Source organism: Doryrhamphus excisus, unplaced genomic scaffold (assembly GCF_037039965.1).
Source record: "Doryrhamphus excisus strain RoL-2023G ecotype Guam unplaced genomic scaffold, RoL_Dexc_Guam_v1.1 HiC_scaffold_24, whole genome shotgun sequence".
Taxonomy (NCBI): domain Eukaryota; kingdom Metazoa; phylum Chordata; class Actinopteri; order Syngnathiformes; family Syngnathidae; genus Doryrhamphus; species Doryrhamphus excisus.
Window position 1 is genome coordinate 2,647,544 of NW_027621862.1, and position 27,457 is coordinate 2,675,000.

At 42.6% G+C, this 27,457-nt stretch overlaps 2 protein-coding genes and 1 long non-coding RNA gene across 6 annotated transcripts in view; 2 read left to right on the forward strand and 1 right to left on the reverse strand.

The window, feature by feature from the left end:
* Positions 1-93: 93 nt before the first annotated feature.
* Positions 94-27,457, reverse strand: part of afap1l2 (actin filament associated protein 1-like 2) — a 30,611-nt gene continuing 3,247 nt past the window's right edge. The window contains exons 2-20 of one of the 4 annotated variants that reach the window (XM_058062691.2): positions 18,590-18,724; positions 17,779-17,844; positions 15,686-15,777; positions 8,740-8,851; positions 7,862-7,939; positions 7,509-7,714; positions 7,258-7,437; positions 7,083-7,169; positions 6,915-6,999; positions 5,828-5,932; positions 5,534-5,745; positions 3,711-3,856; positions 3,524-3,635; positions 3,024-3,254; positions 2,693-2,960; positions 1,281-1,454; positions 1,016-1,197; positions 739-933; positions 94-659 (exon numbers count right to left, since the gene is read on the reverse strand). In XM_058062691.2, the coding sequence (XP_057918674.2) occupies positions 633-659; positions 739-933; positions 1,016-1,197; positions 1,281-1,454; positions 2,693-2,960; positions 3,024-3,254; positions 3,524-3,635; positions 3,711-3,856; positions 5,534-5,745; positions 5,828-5,932; positions 6,915-6,999; positions 7,083-7,169; positions 7,258-7,437; positions 7,509-7,714; positions 7,862-7,939; positions 8,740-8,851; positions 15,686-15,777; positions 17,779-17,844; positions 18,590-18,724 (2,693 nt within the window). In that variant the 3' untranslated portion in view covers positions 94-632. The remainder of the gene's footprint in view (positions 660-738; positions 934-1,015; positions 1,198-1,280; positions 1,455-2,692; positions 2,961-3,023; positions 3,255-3,523; positions 3,636-3,710; positions 3,857-5,533; positions 5,746-5,827; positions 5,933-6,914; positions 7,000-7,082; positions 7,170-7,257; positions 7,438-7,508; positions 7,715-7,861; positions 7,940-8,739; positions 8,852-15,685; positions 15,778-17,778; positions 17,845-18,589; positions 18,725-27,457) is intronic. The other 3 variants (XM_058062692.2, XM_058062693.2, XM_058062694.2) reach the window with 3 other exon arrangements.
* On the forward strand, positions 7,253-10,359 carry LOC131110046 (uncharacterized). The gene is made up of 2 exons (XR_013625758.1): positions 7,253-7,721; positions 10,178-10,359. It is a non-coding gene; the product is annotated as an uncharacterized LOC131110046 (long non-coding RNA).
* LOC131110043 (kelch repeat and BTB domain-containing protein 13) lies at positions 13,420-15,170 on the forward strand. Its single transcript, XM_078788793.1, is given in 2 exon segments — positions 13,420-14,172; positions 14,175-15,170. Coding segments are annotated over 2 exon segments (1,458 nt in total). The 5' UTR covers positions 13,420-13,433; the 3' UTR covers positions 14,894-15,170.

Genomic DNA, 27,457 nt, shown 5'->3' on the forward strand with positions numbered 1-27,457 from the left:
TTTTATATCCATAACTCGTTTCTGTTTCCGACAACAAAACTTTATTGTTTGGTTGAAACGTTTATGTTGACATCAATTCAAAAAAACGTGAAACTTAGTCAGTACATATTTATTTGAATAAAAAGTGCATTTTTTTAGCTAGCAAACGTATCTATAAAGGCTGAATAAGTGGTGTAAATATAATATGTACATCTTGGCTACCAGCATATGTCGAACCAAGCTACAACTACAATTCCCAGAATGCCTTGCCCATCAGTGGTTTCAAACTTTATGATGCTTTTTTCAGTGTTCAAAGAAGAAGAATAAAGAAGTCGACTGGCCGGAATGCTACTGCATTTAAACGCCCTCCTTTTTTTTTTGAGGGGGGGGGGGTCTTTTCCAGTAGTTTGAAAAGGATGCAAAGCAGAAGGAGGATAATTTTAATAATAGTAAGTGCTGTTTCTACTAATACGTGCAGTTTGGTTCGATTCCCACAGGATGCCGGGAGCCACTTTTTATTAGTGCAGGTGGTCTGCAATCACACATATTGCTGTGTTTCCGCCATTGTTGTTGTTTTGGTTTACAGTGGAAACACAAGCCAGACCAGTACCAGGGAGAAACCGTACCACAAACTGGATTCAGTTCTCTTCTTTCTACGTGGTGGACTTCCTTTCCCATTCCTGGAATAAAAAAAAAAAAGATCAAACCTTTAAAACAACAGCAGGAAAAATGGCGGATGTTGTGAAAAAGAAGTCGCACTTTGGCTTTTTGTAACACTTTGCCTTTCGTGGCCATGATGGAGGCCGGTCTGTTCTTCAGTGCAGATGCTGAATTGACAGGAGATCCGGCTTCGGCACTGGTGGTGGGGTTGCTGGGTGCTTGGGGTGTTGATGTTGATGATGAAGATGGTGGCGGTGATGAAGTTTGTGCAGTAAGCGTGCTCGCTGTTTTAGCCTTAAGGAAAAAAAAAAAAAACGTTATGTTAACGTGTTTTTACTCAAGACTTTAGACTTAGATTACAGTCCTGGTGTCTGACCGCGTCCTGGAGGTTGCAGTCCAGTGTGGTACCCAGTGTGAACGGCCCGGCCTCCACCTTCTTCAGGTTTTCCTTCACCTCCACAAGCAGAAGCTCGACCTCCACGCGACGTTTCTCCGCTTCCCGACTCGCCTCCTCCATCTGCTTCAGACGAGCTTCCAGTGAGGCCTGCTGCTTGGGATCTAAACAGGAAAAAAAGGTACTTCAGATTCTTCACTTGGTGGGATTGCTCCTCGGTCACCAAGAAGTGCTGATGTTGAAGAACCTTGGCAGGCGTTGAGTTCCTCTTTGGTTTCCCTTCTTTCCTTTTTCAGGCCGGCGAGGCTGCTTCTCACTTCCTCGCGCTCTTTCTCCAGACGGTCGCGCTCATCGATGTAGCGCCGCAAGTCAGCTTCTGTGCGATTTTTACCCAGCTTCCCCTCGACGGCACCGGGGCAACCTTGGAAGTCCATCAAGCCCACAGTGAGGCCACCACATCGAGTACAAAAACTCAATATAGAAAAGCTTTATTCATAGTTCATTCATTTTCTACTGCTTCGCAGGGGGTGCTGGAGCCTATCCCAGCTGTCTTCACCCTGGACTGGTGGCCAGCCAATCACAGGGCACATATAGACAAACAACCATTCACACTCACATTCATACCTATGGACAATTTGGAGTCGCTAATTAACCTAGCATGTTTTTGGAATGTGGGAGGAAACCGGAGTACCCGGAGAAAACCCACGCATGCACGGGGAGAACATGCAAACTCCACACAGAGATGCCCGAGGGTGGAATTGAACTCGGGTCTCCTAGCACACTCACACTTGTCCGCCGTGCAGCCTATTCAAAATTCAGCTTTTACAAAGATGAATAATATTATAAATATAAATATGTTTGTGTGATTGGCTGGCAAACAGTCCAGAGTGTACCCCGCTTCTCGCCCATAGTCAGCCGGGATAGGCTCCAGCAACCCTAGTGAAGACTAGCAACTTGGAAAATGGATGGATCGATGTATTCATTTTATTAAAAATACATTAATGGCGACTCCAAATTGTCCATAGGTATGAATGTGAGTGTGAATGGTTGTTTGTCTCTATGTGCCCTGTGATTGGCTGGCCACCAGTCCAGGGTGTACCCCGCCTCTCGACCGAAGACAGCTGGGATAGGCTCCAGCACCCCCTGCGACCCTCGTGAAAATAAGCAGTAGAAAATAAATGAATGAAAAATACATTAAATATGGGCTGCACGGCGGTCGAGTGGTTAGCACGCAGACCTCACAGCTAGAAGACCCGAGTTCAATTCCACCCTCGGCCGTCTCCAAATTGTCCATAGGTATGAATGTGAGTGTGAATGGTTGTTTGTCTATATGTGCCCTGTGATTGGCTGGCCACCAGTCCAGGGTGTACCCCGCCTCTCGCCCGAAGACAGCTGGGATAGGCTCCAGCACCCCCACAACCCTTGTGAGGTAGAAAATGAATGAATGCAGACTTTTAATATTGTTTGTATTATTATATATTTTTGTTGGCGCTACTGCATCAGACCACTAGAGGGAGCCAACACATTGTACAAATGATGCTGTAGGTGGAAAGAGTGGGGGTGATGCTAATCGGTAGGAAGTCTATCACTGGAGGGGGGGTGTGGGGCGAACCTTTGAAATGGTGAACAGCAAGTTCCCACATGACTTTTCGTCCATACCTGTGCTGTACGCTTTAGGTCGCGGTGTTTGACCGCTAAGGGAGAACCCAGCGCTGGTCTGTAGAGCGAGGCCTTTGTGGACCCCAGAGGAGCTGAAGGTCCTCTTGGCAGGCTCCTGACTTTGAGGCGGAGTTTTGACATTCGGTGGCGTTTGGGGCCGGGACTGGGTGGGAGTCGGGGGACTCTCTGGCTCCGCTTTGGTGGTTCCAGAAGTGGAAGCGGGGGAGTTCAACGCCGGTGTCGGCTCGGGCGGGTCTGTTGAACTGACCTGGAATATGTGGAGCGTTAAGGAACACCTTAACCAAATCCAACACAACCGCTTCCGTGTTACCTCTTTAATGGGACTAGAAGGTTCCTCGGAGGCGTCTGTGGATCCTTGTGTTTGGGAATCCTTACCCCCGCTTACTGTATGCAAGAAAGACCGCACAGGGACCAGGTCTAGGTAGACTCTGTTTTCAAGGTCAGCGTCTGTAGCCACTGGGTCTCGCTGATCTTGAGTAGACTTTTCCTCAAAGTTTCCAATTGTTTCTTCGCCCTGTGGCGGTCTGGCATCCACAGCGTCCTGGGTGATGTGTGAAACAGGAAGTCAAGTAGTACATCGGAAACGGAAGTGAAAGTCTGAAGTGAATCCTGTTTTCTTGCAGTAACCCAGGACTTGTTTGAGACTTTTCATTGACAATACATACTGTGATATTCACTGACTTTTTTGTTAGCAACGGTTTTCTAATGCTAATATATTACTCTTTTGAACGCATATTGTTGTGAGAAGCCCGGTTCTTTACTTAACCAGAGTTAAGAAGTAATTTTAGAACTTTAGGACATCTTTGACACCTCGGGATCAGCTAGGGACGCCACATCGTCATACAGTTCCTCCTGGTTCTGCGGGGCGGACGGCAGGGCGTCGATGTAAGCATTGGGTTCGGAGTACCGCCTCTGCATTAAGCTACAGCAAAACAACAAAAAGTTACATTTTTGTGGTTGATTTATGTTTTGTTTTTTTTTGCCACAAATGTCTTACTACAAGGACGTCTTGGCTGCGTTGACGATGCTGGTGATCCTCTCGGCGTTGACGTAGTCATAGGTCAGTTCTTCCGGGTCGGTCTTGCTCCCCGTCTGGGATAGCAGGAGACCAAGCCAGTGACCCATAACCGCTGACGTTTTTGCCTAGCGACAGTGAAAAAGGAACATTTACTTTGGACTTGGAGGTTCTTAAGATGCGGTCTTAGGTGTGCTAGGAGTTTTACGCAGTACCATACCAGGTTTTTTGGGGTTGGGATAGGATTTATGGGAACGAACCCGCCTCGAGATGAGACATTAATACTGTTGTTGATGCCGAAATATGCAGCCGAGTGAAACCGGAGGGCTTTTTTCCATGAGCAAATCCCAGGACGTCCACCCACCCTCCACCCAGATACACCCACCAAACACATGGACCACCCTCGTGGACTCCAGTGAGGACGGTGTTTACTTCATGTAACCGTGCACCGCTGTCTTTCAAAAAAAAAAAAAAAAAAAAAAATGCTGACATGTTTCTTTTTTTCTCTCTCTCTTTCTGTCTCCCTCCATTCTAGATGTTGTTCTTCCTCGGAACAAGTGACCCCGCCTCAAACGACGTAAGTAAGCGCTCATCTGGGTCAAATAGACATCTTGGAGTGACATCACCCACGCCCACCCGTCCATCATTTGTGGTTTGTGTTAGAGATGACATTTAGTAGTTATATCGTAATTGAACAATATTTGAACTTTAACCAGAATTTTAAAAAATGTACTGCAGTGAAATTAGTAGAATATATAGTATACATATTTTGGAAAGCTTTACTTCAATATAATGTATACAATCCAATGGAGTATTCAGTCATTTAAGTATTACATTTTGTAGATTGATTATATGTGCCCTGTGATTGGCTGGCCACCAGTCCAGGGTGTAACCCGCCTCTTGCTCAAATACAGCTGGGATAGGCTCCAGCATGCCTGCGACCCTCGTGAGGATAAGCGGTACAGAAAATTGATACATTTAAAAATTCAGTCATTTTCTACCGCTTGTCCTCACAAGGGTGCTGGAGCCTATCCCAGCTGTCTTCGGGCAAGAGGCGGGGTACACCCTGGACTGGTGGCCAGCCAATCACAGGGCACATATAGTCAAACAACCATTCACACTCACATTCATACCTATGGACAATTTGGAGTCGCTAATTAACCTAGCATGTTTTTGGAATGTGGGAGGAAACCGGAGTGAGAAAACCCAGAGAAAACCCGGCCAGAGATGGCCGAGGGTGGAATCGAATTCGGGTCTCCGAGCTGTGTGGCCTGCGCGCTAACCACTCAGTCCATAATACATTATTCATTAAGTTTCAAAAATTCATAAATTAATTAATTGATCGCTGTCTTGTGGTTGACTATAGCCTATTATTAGTCAAATCAAATATTGCAATACATTCATTCATTTTCTACCACTTATCCTCACAAAGGTCGTGGGGGGGTGCTGGAGCCTATCCCAGCTGTCTTCATGTTTTTTGGACTGGTGGCCAGCCAATCACAGGGCACATATAGGCAAACAACCATTCACACTCACATTCATACCTATGGACAATTTGGAGTCAATTAGCCAATTAACCTAGCATGTTTTTGGAATGTGGGAGGAAACCGGAGTACCCGGAGAAAACCCACGCATGCACGGGGAGAACATGCAAACTCCACACAGAGATGGCCGAGGGTGGAATTGAACTAGGGTCTCCGAGCTTCGAGGTCTGCGCGCTAACCACTCATCCGCCGTGCAGCCCCACAATAATAGTTATCTCCCGCCAAAACAATACAGAGCTCTGTTTTAACAGTCTTAAATACCTCCAGGGTTGCAAGCTGCGTGCCGTCCATGTCGATCCGGAAGGAGTACAGGTGTTCCGGGCTGGGATCTGGCAAAACCTGGCAGCCTTCTAGCGCTACAGCGGGCTGGCTCACTTTGCTCTTGTTCCTGTCCTGGTAGAACCACAGCTGACCGTTCTTGATGAGACACCAGCAGGTTCGCCACTGACTGTTCACCAGCACGTTGAGGTAGCCTGATGATGAAGGAATTCAACGCCGTCATCCACATCCAGGTCACCTGGGCGGACAGGGGGACAGTATCGTGTTCTTACTTACCTGAGGTATCCACGCATTTCTCTGCGTTCTCCAACGAGGATGCTTTTTTCTTTCCGATGTTCATGAGGTTGCTGAACTTCAAACCCGTGCTGTATTTTTTCTTCACTAAAAAAAACAAACGTTCAACTCGGATGTTAAACTGACTTGGATTTCATTCATTCATTCATTTATTTTCTACCGCTTTTTCCTCACGAGGGTCGCGGGGGTGCTGGAGCCTATCCCAGCTGTCTTCGGGCGAGAGGCGGGGTACACCCTGGACTGGTGGCCAGCCAATCACAGGGCACATATAGACAAACAACCATTCACACTCAATTAATTAATTGATCACTGTCTTGTGGTTGACTATAGTCTATTATTAGTCAAATCAAATATTGCAATACATTCATTCATTCATTCATTTTCTGCCACTTATCCTCACAAGGGTTGCAGGGGTTGCTGGAGCCTATCCCAGCTGTCTTCTGGCAGGGTACACCCTGGACTGGTCGCCAGCCAGCCAATCACAGGGCACATATAGACAAACAACCATTCACACTCACATTCATACCTATGGACAATTTGGAGTCGCTAATTAACCTAGCATGTTTTTGGAATGTGGGAGGAAACCGGAGTACCCGCAGAAAACCCACGCATGCATGGGGAGAACATACAAACTCAACAGAGATGCGGAATCAAACTCGGGTCTCCTAACTGCGTGGCCATGCGCTACCCACTTTCCACCGTGCAGCCCCAGCTCAAACTATTCATTCATTCATTTTCTACCGCTTATCCTCACGAGGGTTGTGGCGGGTGCTGGCGGGGTACACCCCGGACTGGTCGCCAGCCAGCCAATCACAGGGCACATCTAGACAAACAACCATTCACACTCACATTCATACCTATGGACAATTTGGAGTCGCTAATTAACCTAGCATGTTTTTGGAATGTGGGAGGAAACCGGAGTACCTGGAAAAAAACCCACACATGCACGGGGAGAACATGCAAACTCCACACAGAGATGGCCGAGGGTGGAATTGAACCCCGGTCCCCTAGCTGTGAGGTCTGCGCGCTAACCACTCGACCGCTGTGCCGCCCATAAAAAAAATCTCACCATCTTTGAATTCGGGAGTCTCTGCGTGACTGTCAGTGCTGCTGCCACTTTCCGAAGCCACCGAGCATCGCTCGCCGACGTCCCCCTGTTAGCATTTAGCCTGTTAGCATTTAGCCGCAATATGATACATTGAAACCACCAACAAACTAAACAAGCTAATGTTTTTACCTTAGTGCAAATGAGCCTGGGGGAGTCGCAAGCCGAATGCTGGACATCGCCGTTCTCTGTCGGCTTGGGGCTGATCTCCTGGATGACCTAATGGACCAAAGAAAGGTATGACGTCGGTGTAAAAAGTCCAATTCCCTGTCCTTTTTCTGCTGTGTAGCATTTTCCTGGAATGTACCCTGAGCCACTGCTCCGTCTGTTCCTTGCTCTGCAGCCCCAGCACGATGGCCTCCCCTCCGACGGGCACGATCTTCAGCTTGTGCTCCTTCCTCTTGAGCTGCTTCTCCTTGTAGGTGACGCTGCAGCCCAGCAGACTCACGTCCAGCAATGGCGTCTGTTCCTTTGAGCTCTTGTAGCACTGGGAAGCATCAGATGAGTGAGTGACACGTCTACGAAAATACGAACTGGTCGAGATTTTAGATCGTTTACCAATAAGCGGTGCTCTCTGATGACACACAGCTGCTTGGCCCACTGGCCCAGCCACTTCTTCCTCCACAGGAAAGCGCAGATGCGAGCGTCCTTCATCAGTTCGATGGACGCCTCGGTCGACGGCCACTGGTGCTGCGCCGACTTGCCCCTCGTCACTTCCTCCTCGTCGTAGGACTCGTATGAACTGCTGACCGCCTCGCCGTCCTCTGCGAGGTGAGCCAGAATGATTACAAAGTGAAACAAAGTGGTAAAATGGGCGACATTTAGGTGGGGTAGGTGGGGGGTAAAAGGCAGACAGGAAGTTGGCTCATGCAGTGAGGAAAAAAAAAAGGACAGACAAGACGGGTAGCTACCCCGGGTGATGACAGCATAGACATTGCTGTCAGGGATCCGCACTCGCAACTGTCGCCTCAAGAAGAGGCCAGCCATGTCTGCACAAGAGCCGAGGCAGCAGGAAGAAGAAGAAGAAGAGGGAAAATTGTGCCAGAATATATTGCAATTTTTATTTTCTTTTAGCATAGACCTCACACCTAGGAGACCAGGGTTCAATTCCGCCCTCAGCCATCTCTGTGTGGAGTTTGCATGTTCTCCCCGTGTTTGCGTGGGTTTTCTCCGGGTACTCCGGTTTCCTCCCACATTCCAAAAACATGCTAGGTTAATTAGCGACTCCAAATTGTCCATAGGTATGAATGTGAGTGTGAATGGTTGTTTGTCTATATGTGCCCTGTGATTGGCTGGCCACCAGTCCAGGGTGTACCCCGCTTCTCACCTGAAGAAGACAGCTGGGATAGGCTCCAGCAACCCCCGCAAACCCTTGTGAGGATAAGTGGTAGAAAATGAATGAATGTATTGCAATATTTGATTTGACTAATAATAGGCTATAGTCAACCACAAGACAGCGATCAATTAATTAATTCAGTGTGACATTTCCTTTTATTGGGACATTTGCAGAAATTAACATTTTATTTTTTATTTTCATTATTTTTTTTAGGACGGTGGCAAAAAAAGAAATTAACATTTTAAATTTTACATTTTTTATTTTAAAAAAGGGAATTTCCCATTTGACATTTCCTTGAAAAATATGTTACACATTTGACTTCAATGGTAAATGCTGCCCAGTTTGTTCATTTGGTCAAAATGTTGGTGTTAAAATATTCCCATTCATTGAAATATTCTGAATATCTAATATTGTAGTATTTCCCAGCAGCACACAATGTGAGGTGTGACCAACCATTGATGGTTTCCTCATAAGGCTGAGCTTCCTCGTAGTAACTCTCCGATGTGTCCAAGCTGTTCTGTGCCGGAACGACAGGAAGTGGAAAAGGCTCCCGAGTCAGGGCGATCTGATGGATGAGAGGAAATATAGGAGATGTACGATAATAACAATATGATAAAACCACATATAACTTCCATTTTTAACAATACTGTAGGTCCACTGGGCGACACGGCGGACAAGTGGTTAGCGCGCAGACCTCACAGCTAGGAGACCAAGGTTCAATTCCACCCTCGGCCATCTCTGTGTGGAGTTTGCATGTTCTCCCCGTAGGTTTTCTCCGGGTAATCCAGTTTCCTCCCACATTCCAAAAACATGCTAGGTTAATTAGCCACTCCAAATTGTCCATAGGTATGAATGTGAGTGTGAATGGTTGTTTGTCTATATGTGCCCTGTGATTGGCTGGCTGGTGACCAGTCCGGGGTGTACCCCGCCAGCGCCCACCACGACCCTTGTGAGGATAAGCGGTAGAAAATGAATAGTTTGATCTGGGGCTGCACGGTGCTCGAGTGGGTAGCGCATGGCCACGCAGTTAGGAGACCCGAGTTTGATTCCGCATCTCTGTTGAGTTTGCATGTTCTCCCCGTGCATGCGTGGGTTTTCTCCGGGTACTCCGGTTTCCTCCCACATTCCAAAAACATGCTAGGTTAATTAGCGACTCCAAATTGTCCATAGGTATGAATGTGAGTGTGAATGGTTGTTTGTCTATATGTGCCCTGTGATTGGCTGGCCACCAGTCCAGGGTGTACCCCGCCTCTTGCCTGAAGAAGACAGCTGGGATAGGCTCCAGCACCCCCTCCGTGACCCTTGTGAGGATGAGCGGCATAGAAAACGGATGGGATGGATGTTTGTTTTTGGGGGGGTATTTTATAAATATTTTAAGAAATGTATTAAATTAAAAAAAAATAAAATTTGTAAAAAATTATTAAATATTAGTGTGGCATTGGTTGAAATTGTGCTTATAAATAAATAAAAATAAAAATAATAAAATGGATGGGATGGATGTTTGTTTTAAGGGTTTTTGGGGGATATTTTATAAATATTTTAAGAAATGTATTAAATAAAAAAAAATTAAATTTGTAAAAAAATATTAAATATTAGTGTGGCATTGGTTGAAATTGTGCTTATAAATAAATAAAAATATAAAATAAAAATAATAAAATGAATGAATGAATGTAGATCCACTGGCTCCCGCTTTGGTTGGAAACTGCTCGGAATACCGTTGTATTACTTTGATGACATAAGCATGAAAAAGATACTTCCGGTACTTCCAAATCAGGTCGCCTTGGCCTTCCAAAAGAAGCGAACTCTGTAGCACCCTGCTAGTTGAATTAAGAAACATTTTTCATTCGGGCGCCGATAAATGACTCATCTTAAATCTTTCTACTTTTCACAGTATCTCTCCCAAGGCTTTGGGATACATTCCCCGGAAGATCACAGGAATGGGAGCCGGAACAGATGAGCAGAGGAGGGACTAATATCATACAAACCAAAACCATTGGGGGAGGTGAGTGGAAAAGTGGAGAGGTTTTATAAAGTTGAAGTACTAGATCTAGTTTATATTTATATATATATATATATATATATAAAAGTTCAGAGTTGCTTTAATTAGGTCGGGTATTTTTTGATGTTGCTACCATGCCTAAGGTAATCGTTCCATGGATATGAATATGGATATGGATATGAATCTTGGGACGGCATATCAAAAAGACTGCATTACCTTCACTGTGTGTGAAAATACAAAGATATTGTTTACATTGATTTTTATTGCAGAGTGGTTAGAACACAGGCCACACAGCGAGGAGACCCGAGTTCAATTCCACCCTCGACTATCTCTGTGTGGAGTTTGCATGTTCTCCTCGTGCATGTGGGTTTTTTCCGGGTACTCCGGTTTCCTTCCACATTCCAAAAACACGCATGTTTGGTTGATTGGTGACGTCCTGAGTGTACTCTGCCTTTTGCCCAAAATCAGCTGGGATAGGCTCCAGCGTACCTCTTTGAACCTAATAATGATGGCATAGAAAATGGATTTTCTGCACCAAATAAGATGAAAAATAAATAAACAAATCAAGAATAAAGAAAATCAATCAATCAGTAATAAATAAATATAATAATAATAATAAAAGGGCAAATAATAAAAACTTAAGAAACCACATATAGTTGGTGGGTAGACAAATTATTTTTTTCAGATTAAAATGAACAAAGCATTATTAGAGCCCTGTAGACATGACAAAACACGACTATAGTCACATTTATACTCTTTTTATTTACAACATATTGCGCAACTGCAGGGTCTTGAGACACATGCTAACTCGCAAACGAGAGAGCTAGCGACCTAAACGGTAGCCTTCAAGTTATTTCCTTTAAACTTAAATAGCCAAAAACTTACCACTTCCACACGGATAGGGAGGATAACTATTAACAGTTATTTAACCTTTAACATGAACATGAATCAAATGTAATAATTTTTTCTGGGTACATGATACCATACAGCATCCATATCAAACTTGCGCGGGCCGCACTAACATTAAACTTTCATATCAAGGCGGGGGCCTCAAACTGGTGTCCGGCGGTCCACATTTGGCCCGCGGGCCGCATGTTTGAGAACCCTGGTTTAGAATAATGCACTATGTCAATCTATAATTTTAGTAATACTTTTCCAAAAAAATGTTTTGGAATTGTTCCCCTTGGTCCTGAATAAACAACCGTATGGTCCCGGTTCTTCTTCCGTGAATGAGGATGTACAGCCTAAACAACAGTGATACTCCCTTCCATCTCCTTTAATGTAACCTCACCTTTTGAAACGACTATTTTGAGTTTGAAGCTACTTATTAAGAAACATGTTGAGGTTTTATTCTACTGTAAATCATCTCACGCAGGCGTTAAAGCATCTGTTTTTAATTAAAAGGAATTCCAGAGCAGCAGCAGCTTCCCGGCCGGACCTCCCGCTTTATCGCTATATTCTCTTTTTCACTCCCTCTTTAGCAACAAAAACAGCGGATTGGCTTAAGTCCATTTGGACCGATGCAAAGCCAATAATCTAAAGAGTCTGTCGTTTTCTTAATGAAGACATTTCACTTTCACTTTTAATCACTTGACACATTTGTAGTGAATCGACCCGACAGTCGGAGCTAAAAGGAACCAAGCGAGCAGAGGAGGAGTAATCCGGGTGTGGTGGAGGTGATTGGAGCAAATACTGGAGAAGAAAAAAAAAAAAAACAGGGGAACATGGAAAATCCCTGCTTCCCATGCCAAGAATCCGCTGCAACAAAAACATGCACAGAGTGAATCTGGGAGCCGAAATGTTTCAGTGTAGTGGAACACAATCACTTTCAGAAGTATTCAGACCCATTCCACTCAAGCTTGGTAATGGTTATGGTTTACTAGACAACAGTTAGAAAGTAATGCTAACAATCATAATAAATAATCTGATCTTTTTTGGAATACATTCCCATATGTCCACACAATGGACAGTATGGACTAATTTAGCTTGATTTATTATTGAGGTATTTCTTGGTACCTTATGTTGTATATTTTTGATATGTAATTTCCAGCTCATATTCTCAATCTCCATAAATCTTTCAATATCCACACAGTTTTATGTATCATCTATCTATATAATCTTATTATAATAGATTACTCTAATATTAGTCACTTTACAGATCTCATGAATATATATATATAGTTGAACTGATTTGGTCCCGGTGTTGACCCCTGGGGTACTCCAGTCATTCATTCATTTTCTACTGCTTATCCTTATGAGGGTTGCAGGGGGTGATGGAGCCTATCCCAGCTGCCTTCGGGCAAGAGACTGGGGTACACCCTGGACTGGTGGCCAGCCAATCACAGGGCACATGTAGACAAACAACCATTCACACTCACATTCATACCTATGGACAATTTGGAGTCGCTAATTCACCTAGCATGTTTTTGGAATGTGGGAGGAAACCGGAGTACCCGGAGAAAACCCACGCATGCACGGGGAGAACATGCAAACTCCACACAGAGATGGCCGAGGGTGGAATTGAACTCGGGTCTCCTAGCTGTGAGGCTTGGCGCCGTGCAGCCCGGTACTCCACATGTAATATTTAAATTTGCAGATTTGTATTGTATTTTTACAAAATTGATCTTTGGAAGAAAATTCATTTTTCATTTTTGTACAATTTTTTTTTTAGGGAGTGTCATTATTTTACACATACAACATACGTGTAAAATAATAACACTCCCTAAAAAATAGTACAGTTGGAGGGTACATATCAGTGAAGTTAGGTTTAAAACAGATTTTGGAAATCAAACCATTCCATACGCGTGCTTGTGACTCTTTTATAGTACAATACAGTTTTATATCATATTTATATAATATTTTTATATATTATATTTTATATTATATATATCAACTTATGTAACTTCTGTTACTCAACAACTGCCCGAGTTGACCTCACCGTGGATGTCAGATTTCAACCCCCCCCCCTCACCTCTTAACGCTTCCAAAGCGGTGCAGTTGCTATCTATAGACCAACTCTATTTTTATCCCATACCAACGGGACTCAGTGGAACTTTCACATACAGTTATTGTGCCGGTCACATATGAGGATAAATCCACACTGGAGTGACTGATTTTCCATTGGAAGAAAGAAGACCCTGGTTTCAAAATGATCATGGATGTCCCTGAGGGAGTACGGCCCCTTCGAGTGGAAAACGCCACCCTTCATGTCGTGGAAAGGGAGGAACGCTGGGTGAGCGTGAAAGTGGAGGATAGCTGCTTCACCGTGGAGAGGGCCTTCCTCGCGACGCACAGCAACTACTTCCATGCTCTTTTCCAGTCCGGGATGCTGGAAAGTGAACAGGAAGTGGTTCACCTTAAGGGCGGCGTGCATGCAAGGGGTTTCCTCATTGCCCTTGCTGTGTGCAAGGGAGAGATTCCGACTCTCCGTGACCCGGATGAGCTTGTCGACGCGGTGGAATGTGCCGCTTTCCTGCAGGTGTCTTGTTTAACTCGGTATCTTTGCGACATCGTCGACTCCGATAACTGTCTCTTGCTGTACCATGCAGCCTCCATTTTTGGGGTGCAGAAACTCTTCCACTGCGCCGCTTTGTTTCTTTGTGATGCCTTCGAGGACCTGAGAGAAACAGCCGAGGCGACCATCCCTGAAGACTTGCTGCGGTATTCCCAGTCATTTTCCCCCGCGTCTTACATAGCAATCGGTACCCATTCTCCTTCGGCGGAGCTGCTCGGCGACTCCTTCAGGATCGTGTGCTACCTCGACGAGAAGGAAGGAGAATGGAAGCGTCTCACGAACCTGCCCACACTTTGCAGCACGTCCATGGCCGGCGTGGCGGTCCTTGACAACCGCTTGTACATTGTAGGAGGAGTTTACGGATACGGAAAGGACACGTGGATGCTGGATTCTGCTTTGACCCTGAATCAGGGATTTGGACCACTTTTCCCGGACCGCAGCAACCTAGAAAGGACTTTACTTTGCTGGGGTATGAGGGGCGACTCTACGCCATCGGTGGCGAGTTCCAGAAAACATGCATTTCCACCGCGGAGCGTTATGACCCTCACAAGCGGCAGTGGACTTTTATACAAGAAGCACCAAGACCGGTGACATCGGCCGCGTATGCCGTCGCGAGGCGCCGGATGTTCATTTGCTTCTGGAAGCCGCCCGACACCACGGACATCTACGAGTACACGCCGCTTAACGATGAGTGGAAACTCGCCACCACGATGATACGACCTCAGAGTTACGGCCACTGTATGGTAGCCCACCGGGACATTTTATACGTGATGCGCAACGGTCCTTGCGACGACTTCCTGCGCTGTCTCATGGACTGCTACAATATCACCACGGGACAGTGGACCGCCATGCCGGGACACTACATCAACAGCAAGGGGGCGCTGTTCACCGCAGTGATTAGGGGGGACTCTGCGTTCACCGTGAAACACATGCTAACGCTTGAGTACGCTATCAGCGAACACGGGTGGAAGCCCCGCAGGCAGATGAAAGGTTTTCCAAAGAGTGGATCGCTGTGGACGTGTTTACTCAGGCTTCCCAAAACCGGAGCGGTAGTACTTCAAGTGGATGCACACGGGAAGGAAAAGGATTTGTAGATGACTTTCTGTAGGAATTGTACGGATTGCGTTTTGTCAAAGATTTGATTAGCATTAGCTACTCTGTGGGAGAACTCAAGAGTCTTTAGCGTTCGACCCCACGACTCTACGCCATCAGTGGCGAGTTCCAGAAAACATGCATTCCCACCGCGGAGCGTTTTGACCCTCGCAAGCGGCAGTGGACTTTTATACAAGAAGCACCAAGACCGGTGACATCGGCCGCGTATGCCGTCGCGAGGCGCCGGATGTTCATTTGCTTCTGGAAGCCGCCCGACACCACAGACATCTATGAGTACACGCCACTTAACGATGAGTGGAAACTCGCCACCACGATGATACGACCTCAGAGTTTAGGGGGGACTCTGCGTTCACCGTGAAACACATGCTAACGCTTGAGTACGCTATCAGCGAACACGGGTGGAAGCCCCGCAGGCAGATGAAGGGTTTTCCAAAGAGTGGATCGCTGTGGACGTGTTTACTCAGGCTTCCCAAAACCGGATCGGTAGTACTTCAGGTGGATGCACACGGAAAGGAAAAGGAAATACCTTTGACGGATTTGTAGATGACTTTCTGTAGGAATTGTACAGATTGCGTTTTGTCAAAGATTTGATTAGCATTAGCTGCTCTGTGGGAGAACTCAAGAGTCTTTTAGCGTTCGACCCCACGGCTCTCTTTACATCCCAAGAGTAATTAAGCACCTGTTTCTCAAAGTAGTGTTTTGACTTGTAAAGGAATTAAACTCGAGTGTCTCTGGGATTTTAGTTTGACATCCACGGAAAAGTAATCACTTACTGTTCTTGGGGGTGGCAGGTTTGGGAGGCTCTTCTGCGGGACCGGCGCATGTTTGCTAGCTTTTCCATTGGCCAGGTCATCGATTCTGTCATCTAGGATGAAAAAGTCGGTAGTTGGCGGACGCCGATCTTGGACTCCATGGACGGTTGTAAAATAAACACACAGGAGAAAGGAGTAAACAATTTAGGGACGTCGCACATCGGAGGGTCGATACCCCCGAAAGGTCAGAAAGATCAGTTTTTGGTTGGTTTTTGGAACTTTTTGACTTTTGGACTAATAAATACCGGAATACCAGACCTAGTTCTTTAGGATTTTTTTGTTCAAATAAATAAAATTGTACAACTACTTCCCTTTCAGAGTTAAGAAAAAGCAGAATTAAGTTATTTGCTTAGTCATTTGCTAACTGCTGCCCATGTTTCTGTTGATGACAGACATGTTTTTCGACCAATTTTACAGACAGGCTAACAACCACATGGTAATACCGCAGTCAGTACAGTACATTAATCATAAAGTATCATTATGTAACTACAGAACGTCCCGACTCTCCCTGAGTCAAGAACAGGTTTGATGAGTTATTTAGCAGCCTCAAATCTCACGGCTCCAAACGTCTCTTTGAATTAAAACTATGGAGAAAAAAAGTATTTTTTTTTGGTCCAAAAAAAACAAGAGCTAGCTACAGACACAGAGGAGTTATGAAGAAACAGACAGGAAATGGTAGAGGTGGGGGTTTTGAGATGGGGGGGAACGAGGATTTGGGTTTGTCTGTGACTGTAGCTTGGGTCTGTGCAATAACTCATGTCGACTGGAACTGCTTGACCCACTTGGACAACCTCAAAACTGGGAATATCGGAGCCTACTTTTCTCTCTTTTGCTTGCTGCAAATGTCCCTCATTGAGATTCTGTTAGGAATCTTATATTAAATGTTATAAACTATACTGTTTTTTGATTACGGAAATCTTACTGGCTTACTTTGGGGCTCTAATATACCATTAAAAACAACAATTAGCCTTGGAAAAGCTAGCATGGTATGCAATTAGCCATTTCCTGCTATCACACTCGGCTAACCGGCTGCTAGCTAGTTACATGGTGCGAAGTATTGGACAACTACCATGCCTGTATTTCTGAAAATGCACAGGCTAACTATGAGCTTTTAGCTAGTTCCTGTTTTTGAGCTAGGCTAACAGGCTGCTACCTACATCAATTTAATATTATTTTATCTTATAATAATTTCTATAATACAGAGCGTTACATGATGGGAAGTATTGGACAACTACCATGCCTGTATTTCTGAAAATGTACATGCTAACTATCAGCTTGCGTTAGCTAGGCTAACAGGCTGCTAGCTACATCAATTTAATATTATTTTACCTTATAATAATTTTTACAAGTACAGAGTGTTACATGATGGGAAGTATTGGACACCTACCATGCCTCTATTTCTGAAAATGCACAGGCTAACTGTCAGCTTTTAGCTAGTTCCTGTTTTGAGCTAGGCTAACAGGCTGCTAGCTACATAAATTAAACATTATTTTACCTTATTATAATTTCTACAAGTACAGAGTGTTACATGATGGCAAGTATTAGACAACTACCATGCCTGTATTTCTGAAAATGCACATGCTAACTATCAGCTTGCGTTAGCTAGGCTAACAGGCTGCTAGCTACATCAATTTAATATTATTTTACCTTATAATAATTTTTACAAGTACAGAGTGTTACATGATGGGAAGTATTGGACACCTACCATGCCTCTATTTCTGAAAATGCACAGGCTAACTGTCAGCTTTTAGCTAGTTCCTGTTTTGAGCTAGGCTAACAGGCTGCTAGCTATATCAATTAAATAATATTTTACCTTATAATAATTTCTACAAGTACAGAGTGTTACATGATGGGAAGTATTGGACACCTACCATGCCTCTATTTCTGAAAATGCACAGGCTAACTATCAGCTTTTAGCTAGTTCCTGTTTTTGAACTAGGCTAACAGACTGCTAGTTGTAGCAATTTTTGGTATAATTTGATATAAAAGCAGATCAAAAAATTCAGAACCTGACTACAAACATTTATTTGTGAGAAAAATGTACAAATTTTTACCTTTTTCCTGCTTTTCCTTCCCTCCTACGACCACTTTATTCATGTAGATGTACTCCTCGTCGGCGCCTGTGTGACAGCAATAGCATCATAGTTTAAAAGCTAGCATAAACACCCCAGCTTTTTATATAATGTGACACAAATTGGCTAAGGAGGTATTTCCAAGTTAGCCTCATCATAGGAGAGTAATAACAGGTTTAAGGATATTGTGTTGACAATTTCGGATAAACAGTTGTGCCTTTAAAAAAAATACAAAAGAAAACAACGTTTCGCTAAACGAATAATTTCCACTGACTGGCATCGAAACATCAAAACAAACTTCTTCAACTTTTGAGTGTGAAGCGGAAGAACTTTGAAATTGATATCTAGAGCGGAAAGTAAAAGCAAAAATAACAGAAAATAGGAACAGATGAAATGCTATTTATAAACTTGGCTCAAAAGGAAGTGAGCGTCCCCGGTGGATGAATGCGGCTTCGGAATAATCATACAGTTTTAGAGCCAGGAGAGGAAGCGTGGAGGAACAAGTCCAAGACCTGAACATGGAAATGGAAGACGATTCCAGTGTGTGTGTGTCACAGAAACAGAGGAACTCGTTTTTTAAGCCACAATTTGTTAAAAATGGGAAGTTCATATTTTTTTACTTTGTGGCACCCCCCTATGGGTCTTGCTCAAAATGGTCTGGTGGACATGTAATACAGACGTTATAATCATTTTTGGCAAAAAAAAAATGATGTTTATAAAAATTTGTTATCGTCATTCTCCCCCATATACAGTAAGTTCTGCCTAGCAACAAGTGGTTTTTAGTTTTATTTACTTGTACCGTTGGATGCACTGTAAGACTGCAGGAGATCCGAGAGCAAACCCTTCCGGATGGTAGCATTCCCACTCAGTGTCTCTTTGTCCAGGATGAGCAGGAATTGGTGGAGCTCCATAAGGAGCTGGTCCAGCACTGGAAGCACAAAGACGCTAAACGTTAACAATAAGTTGAAATAAACAGAGCTTGGAAATATGGCCGCCATGTGCCAACTTTTTACATGGGAGAGCATTCGGTCTTCACTTCAAATGCGGACATGGCTGACAAGGCTGTTTTGGGCTTGTTTTGGGGGAAGAGTTTACACAAAGGTCAAGCCCACAAGTGGGCAGAGCCTGGGGGGTTTCGGTGTGGGTGTTGGGTTGCCGCCCACGCACATCCTTCGGGGTCAACGCTGAGCTGAGACAGTGTGGGGAGCTCTTTGTGTTTGCCTTTGCTGTTGAATGAAGAGGCTGCAGGCCTCCGTGTTGGATACCAAGGATGAAAGACGTGTCCATCTGATGTACTCGTTTCTGATCCTATCCATCATGGTCACTCCAATGAGAACCTCAGCATCCTCATCTCTGCTACCTCCGGCTAACATGTAATGTCCATCTGATGTACTCGTTCCTGATCCTATCCATCATGGTCACTCCCAATGAGAACCTCAGCATCCTCATCTCTGCTACCTCCGGCTAACATGTAATGTCCATCTGACGTACTCGTTTCTGATCCTATCCATCATGGTCACTCCCAATGAGAACCTCAGCATCCTCATCTCTGCTACCTCAGGCTCACATGTAATGTCCCTCTGATGTATTCCTTCCTGATCCTATCCATCATGGTCACTCCCAATGAGAACCTCAGCATCCTCATCTCTGCTACCTCCGGCTAACATGTAATGTCCATCTGATGTACTCGTTTCTGATCCTATCCATCATGGTCACTCCCAATGAGAACCTCAGAATTGTCATCTCTGCTACCTCCGGCTAACATGTAATGTCCATCTGATGTACTCGTTCCTGATCCTATCCATCCTGGTCACTCCCAATGAGAACCTCAGCATCCTCATCTCTGCTACCTCCGGCTAACATGTAATGTCCATCTGACGTACTCGTTTCTGATCCTATCCATCATGGTCACTCCCAATGAGAACCTCAGCATCCTCATCTCTGCTACCTCCGGCTAACATGTAATGTCCATCTGACGTACTCGTTTCTGATCCTATCCATCATGGTCACTCCCAATGAGAACCTCAGCATTGTCATCTCTGCTTCCTCCGGCTAACATGTAATGTCCATCTGATGTACACGTTCCTGATCCTATCCATCATGGTCACTCCCAATGAGAACCTCAGCATCCTCATCTCTGCTACCTCCGGCTAACATGTAATGTCCATCTGATGTACACGTTCCTGATCCTATCCATCATGGTCACTCCCAATGAGAACCTCAGCATCCTCATCTCTGCTACCTCCGGCTAACATGTAATGTCCATCTGACGTACTCGTTTCTGATCCTATCCATCATGGTCACTCCCAATGAGACAACAAACAAAAACAACATCAGCAAACTCAAGTGACAATAATAACGGGCAGTTATGGTCTTACTGTATTATCGGAATGGAACGCCTTCTTTGGATTTTATTTTCTAATTCTTTCATTTCATTCTTATATTTAGTGATTTGTACGTCCTTCATGTATTCTGTGTCCTGTGTGGGTGACTTAAGATCCGACTTTTTGTGGAACTCCAATCCTTCCAGGCAGGGAGAAGCTCCGTCCTTAAATAAACTAACTCTGCGGTTAGCCCAGGGTTCAGCTTCCAAGTAAAAAAAAAAAAAAAAACATGCTAGTTGAAGTGCTTGTCTCTCTTAAAAGCGTCACCCTGCTCTAATGGCTCTTCCGCTTCATGCTGACCACGCCGACATCAAAGAGAAGCTGAAGGTTTCTGTTTAATGGCTGCCGTTCATGATGAGTAGCATCTGCGACCAAAGAGACCTTCTCAATGTTCAAGTCACTTTTACTTTCACATCATGCAGCTTCCTGTGGTTTGTTTGCAGAGACCGACTCAGATGACCTTCTGAATTTGTGGTACAGGGGCACGGGGGGGACCATGGGAACAACCAACTGACAGGACACGGAGGTCTGCAGGCCACGCATGCCGTGTAAGTACACGTAAACACTTCCTGTAGAGGTTTATGGTGAGGCCCTCAAAACATGACCAACAGGAAGTGGAATAATTTTTCAAGAATCAATTAAAAGTAAAAGAAATCTAAAACGTGCATGAGAAGAGGGTTGTTGCTGGAGCCTGAGGTTGCGTTTTACTGTTTTTTTTTTTGGTTCATTAAAGCAGCTTTAGCTAAACAACTTTATTTATATGCCCTCAAACTAGACACATCCACTTTAAAAAAAAGCATATTTTGTATAACTAGCTTATAAAATATGCTGAACTTCAAAGTCACTATGATTTTTATATAATATAATTTTTATTTTTCTGCACAAAATAAGATGAAAAATAAACAAATCAAGAATAAAGAAAATCAATCGGTAATAAATAAATAAATATAATAATAATAATAATAAAACGGCAAATAATAAAAACTTAAGAAACCACATATAGTTGGTCGGTAGACAAATTATTTTTTTCAGATTAAAATGAACAAAGCATTATTAGAGCCCTGTAGACATGACAAAACACGACTATAGTCACATTTATACTCTTTTTTTTTTTTTTTTTTATTTACAACATATTGCGCAACTGCAGGGTCTTGAGACACATGCTAACTCGCAAACTAGAGAGCTAGCCACCTAAACGGTAGCCTTCAAGTTACTTCCTTTAAACTTAAATTGCCAAAAACTTACCACTTCCACACGGATAGGGAGGATAACTATTAACAGTTATTTAACCTTTAACATGAACATGAATCAAACGTAATAATTTTTTCTGGGTACATGATACCATACAGCATCCATCTCAAACATTAAACTTTCATATCAAGGCGGGGGCCTCAAACTAGTGTCCTGCGGGCCACATTTGGCCCGCGGGCCGCATGTTTGAGACCCCCGCAATAGACAATGTGACATTCATTACTCTGTATTAGTTGTAAACAGCGCCATCTGCTGGATCTAGCGGGGCTACAACCCATTCAGCCTCTAAAGCGAACGTGCTGTTTTTGTCCTTTAAGAATTATTATTATTATTATTATTATTATGAAATAATGAACACATGTTAAGTGATGTTGTCAACAACAGAACTGAAATGTGCTGCGGGGATTCAAGTCAGCGTAATGACGCAACAAAGTCGCCTCAGATGTAAGATGTTCAGTCGGGAGCTGCCGCCTGAGGTCGGTTTTTTTTTTTATTTTGGACACATTCGCAAAATGTCCTCTCTGAATCATAGTGCTATTTTTTTTTTTATTTTGGGATGCGGCGCAGATGTGGAAAATAGCAGCAGATGTGCTCGCATGGCTCTTTTCACATCTGGCCGTACACCACACTGGGTTTGGGTTTTTTTTTTGTAATCTGATCGAGTTGTCTCTTTGTTTTTACTCACTTGAATCTACAACTTTTTCATGTTTAACTTTTTATTATTTTATTTTTTATTTATGTATTTTAATATATATTTTTTAATATTTAATTAATATTTAATTTATAAATATTTATTTAACATTTAATTTATAATAAATATTTATTTAATATTTAATTTATAATAAGTATTTATTTAATATTTAATTTATAATAAATATTTATTTAATATTTAATTCATAATAAATATTTAATTTTCATGTTCTCCCCGTGCATGTGTGGGTTTTCTCCGGGTACTCCGGTTTCCTCCCACATTCCAAAAACATGCTAGGTTAATTAGCGACTCCAAATTGTCCATAGGTATGAATGTGAGTGTGAATGGTTGTTTGTCTATATGTGCCCTGTGATTGGCTGGCCACCAATCCAGGGTGTACCCCGCCTCTCGCATGAAGAAGACAGCTGGGATAGGCTCCAGCACCCCCTGTGACCCTCGTGAGGAAAAGCAGTAGAAAATGAATGAATGGTGAAGGCATGAAAACAGGAGTTTAGAACATTCCAATTTGGAAAATAAGGCATTTACTTGTGCAGTGCTAAAAATGCAAGTAATAGCAAACTATATTTACTAATGACGCATCTTTTCACTTCTTCTTTGCTGACTTCTTCATCGCACCTTTGTGAAGTGCTAATGTATTCAAGGCTACTGGCATGGTGCATCTCTTTTTTATACATTTTGGACACTCACAATGACAGCATTGTAAGCTAGCTCATATTAACTAATTTTCTCATGTTATATGTTATATTCAACTAGTTGTTTTTGTTTGTTTTTCTGTTTATTTAGACCACACTTACTGTACACGGATAAGACGTTATTTCTGGAGTGTCAGTGAACGCATCTCAATGTCGTCTGGTGACAATGAGGAAGTGCCGTTCCCAGTACAAGCTGATTAGAGACGTGTTCATGAGTTAATATTGCACTGTTGTTGATGCGTTCAGGTCTGAATAAAGCTCTAAAATAGTGGCAGATTCTGCAGGGACACGACTGTGGCTAAGTCTGCCGTCATTCATAACTAGCTATGTGTGATACAACTGATTTTTTCAGTCAGTCCTGTAAAGTTGTGTACTAAATGTATTGATTCGGACTAAACACCCTAAAGCTACAGTAGACGTGTGAGAAATTTCAAGCTAGTCCAAGTTATGGGGTTTAATGACAGTGCTGCCTTGTGGTGTATTGTTAGAAAAAAAATCTCTATCTCTCCTCTGGACATGTCCCAACCATTTAGACCACACTTACTGTACACGGATAAGACGTTGTGATTTTTGGAGTGTCAGTGAACGCATCTCAATGTCGTCTGGTGACAATGAGGAAGTGCCGTTCCCAGGACGAGCTGATTAGAGACGTGTTTGTGAGTTGATATTGCACTGTTGTCAATGCGTTCAGGTCTGAATAAAGTTCTAAAATAGTGGCAGATTCTGCAGGGACACGACTGTGGCTAAGTCTGCCGTCATAACTAGCGATATGTGATACAACTAATTTTTTTTTTTAGATTTTTTTTCAGTCAGTCCTGTAAAGTTGTGTACTAAATGTATTGATTCGGACTAAACACCCTAAAGCTACAGTAGACGTGTGAGAAATTTCAAGCTAGTCCAAATTATGGGGTTTAATGACAGTGCTGCCTTGCGGTGTATTGTTAGAAAAAAATAACACAGTAGGGGTGCATGTTTTGCCACATTTTCACCCATTTGTGTGCAGCTGCAGCAGACGACATGGTATTATAATAGCCGCAAGTCAGAAGTTGTGTATAAATCTTGCGGCGGGAGGAAATAATAGTAACATTGCAATTCCAGTCTCGTTGTTCCAAATCACGGCGCTCCAACTTTCTTTATTCCCGCAGGGTTTTTTTTTTTTTTTTTCAAATCCCTCGAGCGATGAAAACATGATCCATAAATGGAATCACTTGATGCAACAACCTGTTTTCCTTACTGAAGTTGCTATCTCGTAGCATTCCAACTGTTAGCATGTTAGCATTTTATATTATTGAATTAGGCTATGACAATGGCACACGATTACAAGAATTGATAAAGAACTGTCTCCATTTATGCTTTTATTTACGCTTGCTTTACTTTGTTAGCATGCCAACTGTTAGCAATTTATGCAGCCTCATTATCCTTTTCACATAGTATCTGCTATTATGTTAGCATACCAACTGTTAGCAATTTATGCAGTTTCATCCTTTTCACATAGTATCTGCTATTATGTTAGCATGCCAACTGTTAGCAATTTTTGCAGTCTCATTATCCTTTTCACATAGTATCTGCTGTTATGTTAGCATACCAACTGTTAGCAATTTATGCAGTCTCATTATCCTTTTCACATAGTAGCTGCTGTTATGTTAGCATACCAACTGTTAGCAATTTATGCAGTCTCATTATCCTTTTCCCATAGTATCTGCTATTATGTTAGCATGCCAACTGTTAGCATGTTAGCGTTTCATATTATTGAATTAGGCTATGACAATAGCACACAATTACAAGGATTGATATAGAACTGTCGACATTTATGCTTTTATTTACGCTTGCTTTTCTTTGTTAGCATACCAACTGTTAGCAATTTATGCAGTCTCATTATCCTTTTCACATAGTATCTGCTATTATGTTAGCATACCAACTGTTAGCAATTTATGCAGTCTCATTATCCTTTTCACATAGTATCTGCTATTATGTTAGCATGCCAACTGTTAGCATGTTAGCATTTCATATTATTGAATTAGGCTATGACAATAGCACACAATTACAAGGATTGATATAGAACTGTCTCGACATTTATGCTTTTATTTACGCTTGCTTTACTTTGTTAGCATACCAACTGTTAGCAATTCATGCAGTCTCATTATCCTTTTCACATAGTATCTGCTATTATGTTAGCATGCCAACTGTTAGCAATTTATGCAATCTCATTATCCTTTTCACATAGTATCTGCTATTATGTTGGCATGCCAACTGTTAGCATGTTAGCATTTTATATTATAAAATAAAAATTGCTAAATGTCTGCAAAAAAGATCTGTTAGCATGTTGCCATTTTATCCATTCTCTTCTGACATTGTATCTGGTTACAGATAGAGCAGGGGTGGGCAAACTACGGCCCGGGGGACACTCCCGGCCCGCCAAGCACTTGTTGCATGTTCGGATATCAGTTGTTAGCATGCGTGTTAGCATTTTGAACAGATAATAGTGCAAAATCTTGTGTATGTACTCGAGTTGATATCCTGCCACCTGTTAGCATATCAACTGTTTGCATGCTACCCTCATTTGTGGCACACCAAAGCTCGGTTCCAGGTATTGGGCAACCCGTTAGCATCAGAAGCATTGAGCCAGTTGTGTAATAATAATATTCAGTCATAAGGTTGTGGGTGAAGACTGGATGGAACCTTTACGAGGTCCTTTAGAGTAGAAGCAGCTGCTACCAAATAAAAACTAACTAGCAACGCCACCCCCCCTTGCCCCCCACCCCACATAAAAGCTCCCGTGCTTAGTTATTATCCCGTTGATGAGTGGCCGGCATGGCCGCAGGGAGGCTGTGAACTAGCTAGCGTACAAGTGTCCATGCTGCTCCTCTCATCTAAATGCCTTGATGAGAAAATAACACAATACACGTCTGATCTGGAAGCTTCTGGAAGCTAATAAACACAAAAAAATGTGGGAGGGGGTCCACATGGGTCAGGAAGACTGTCTTTCTTTTCATCATTTAATAGGCCACTCCGGCTTCCTAAATTACCTGTGCTACTTTGCACCCTGTTGAGGTGTTCGCCCCACGACCCACTTTCAAGTTAAATACGGGACGGCCTGCTTTTTGTTGTTATTTCAATAGGACTACGTTAAAAAGCCATAGCATTTCAGTAAAACTATATTAAGAAAGCAGGAAGTGAACAAATGTAACAGTTGCGGTACATGACAAAAAATTAAAAAAATAAATGAAATAAAAAATCTAAAAAATAAAAATAAATAAAATACATTTAAAAAAACAACAGATAAAACTTAAACTATATTAAGAAAGCAGGAAGTGAACAAATGTAACAGTTACGGTACGTGACAAAAAATTTAATAAATAAATAAAAAATCTAAAAAAAATAAAATAAATACATTTTAAAAAAACAACTAAAAAAACTTAAACTATATGAAGAAAGCAGGAAGTGAACAAATGTAACAGTTACGGTACGTGACAAAAAATTTAAAAAATCTAAAAAATAAAAATAAAGAAAGTAAATACATAAAAAAAAACAAAAAAAACTTAAACTATATTAAGAAAGCAGGAAGTGAACAAATGTAACAGTTACGGTATGTGACAAAAAAATCTAAAAAGTAAATATAAATAAATACATTAAAAAAAACAAAACTATATTAAGAAAGCAGGAAGTGAACAAATGTAACAGTTACGGTATGTGACAAAAAATAAAAAAAATCTAAAAAATAAAAATAAAGTAAATACATTTAAAAAAAAACTTTACCTATATTAAGAAAGCAGGAAGTGAACAAATGTAAGTTACAGTATGTGACAAAAAATAAAAAAATCTAAAAATAAATAAATACATTTTTAAAAAAACAACAAAAAAACCCTTAAACTATATTAGGAAAGCAGGTAGTGAACAAATGTAACAGTTAGTGATTGTAAAAGTACCAGATGGAGGGGTAGGATTTAATAAGCTTTGCTTCTTCCTACTCCTTTCGGACATGTGGAACTGTGAACTGATTATGGGATGCATTCAATTGTAATCTGATGCATGTTCAAATGAAATAAAACCATTACCAATATTATTGGTAAATATTAGAAGCATGTTGTACTCTCTGCAGTTAAGTCAACAGACACGCTCCAACTGTAAAACATGTCTTAAGTGTGTTTAAGACGTCCATCCACAAAGATTAGTAAGGAAAGGTGGTCCTTAAACTGATGAAAAGCAGCTGAGGAACATCCTCCCGATCCTCCAAAAACATCTGAGGCGCTCAAAGCAAACACTCCCGCAGGTGTTTTTGGCTAAAGTTATTCCTAAAGTTATTCCTGGCAGGAGGAGTGGGAATGGCCCCAGCACTGAAACCTTCAGGTTTCGAGGAAGCACAAGCAGCATTGACATCATCATCATCATCATCCTCATCCTCCACCGTCCCAAACAATGCATCGCCTTGTCGTTTCAAGTCCCGCCTCCCTTCCCCCCTCTGAATGTTTTCCTCCAATTGCAGCCCCCCCCCCCACATTGACTGGCGCTTGCTAGGCTCCCATTCACTGTCCTCCTTCAGCCAAATGAACTCTTTCACCTTCAGTTTTCTTATAACTAATCCATATTTCATTCTCTTCTATTTCCCTGCATTCTTTCATATG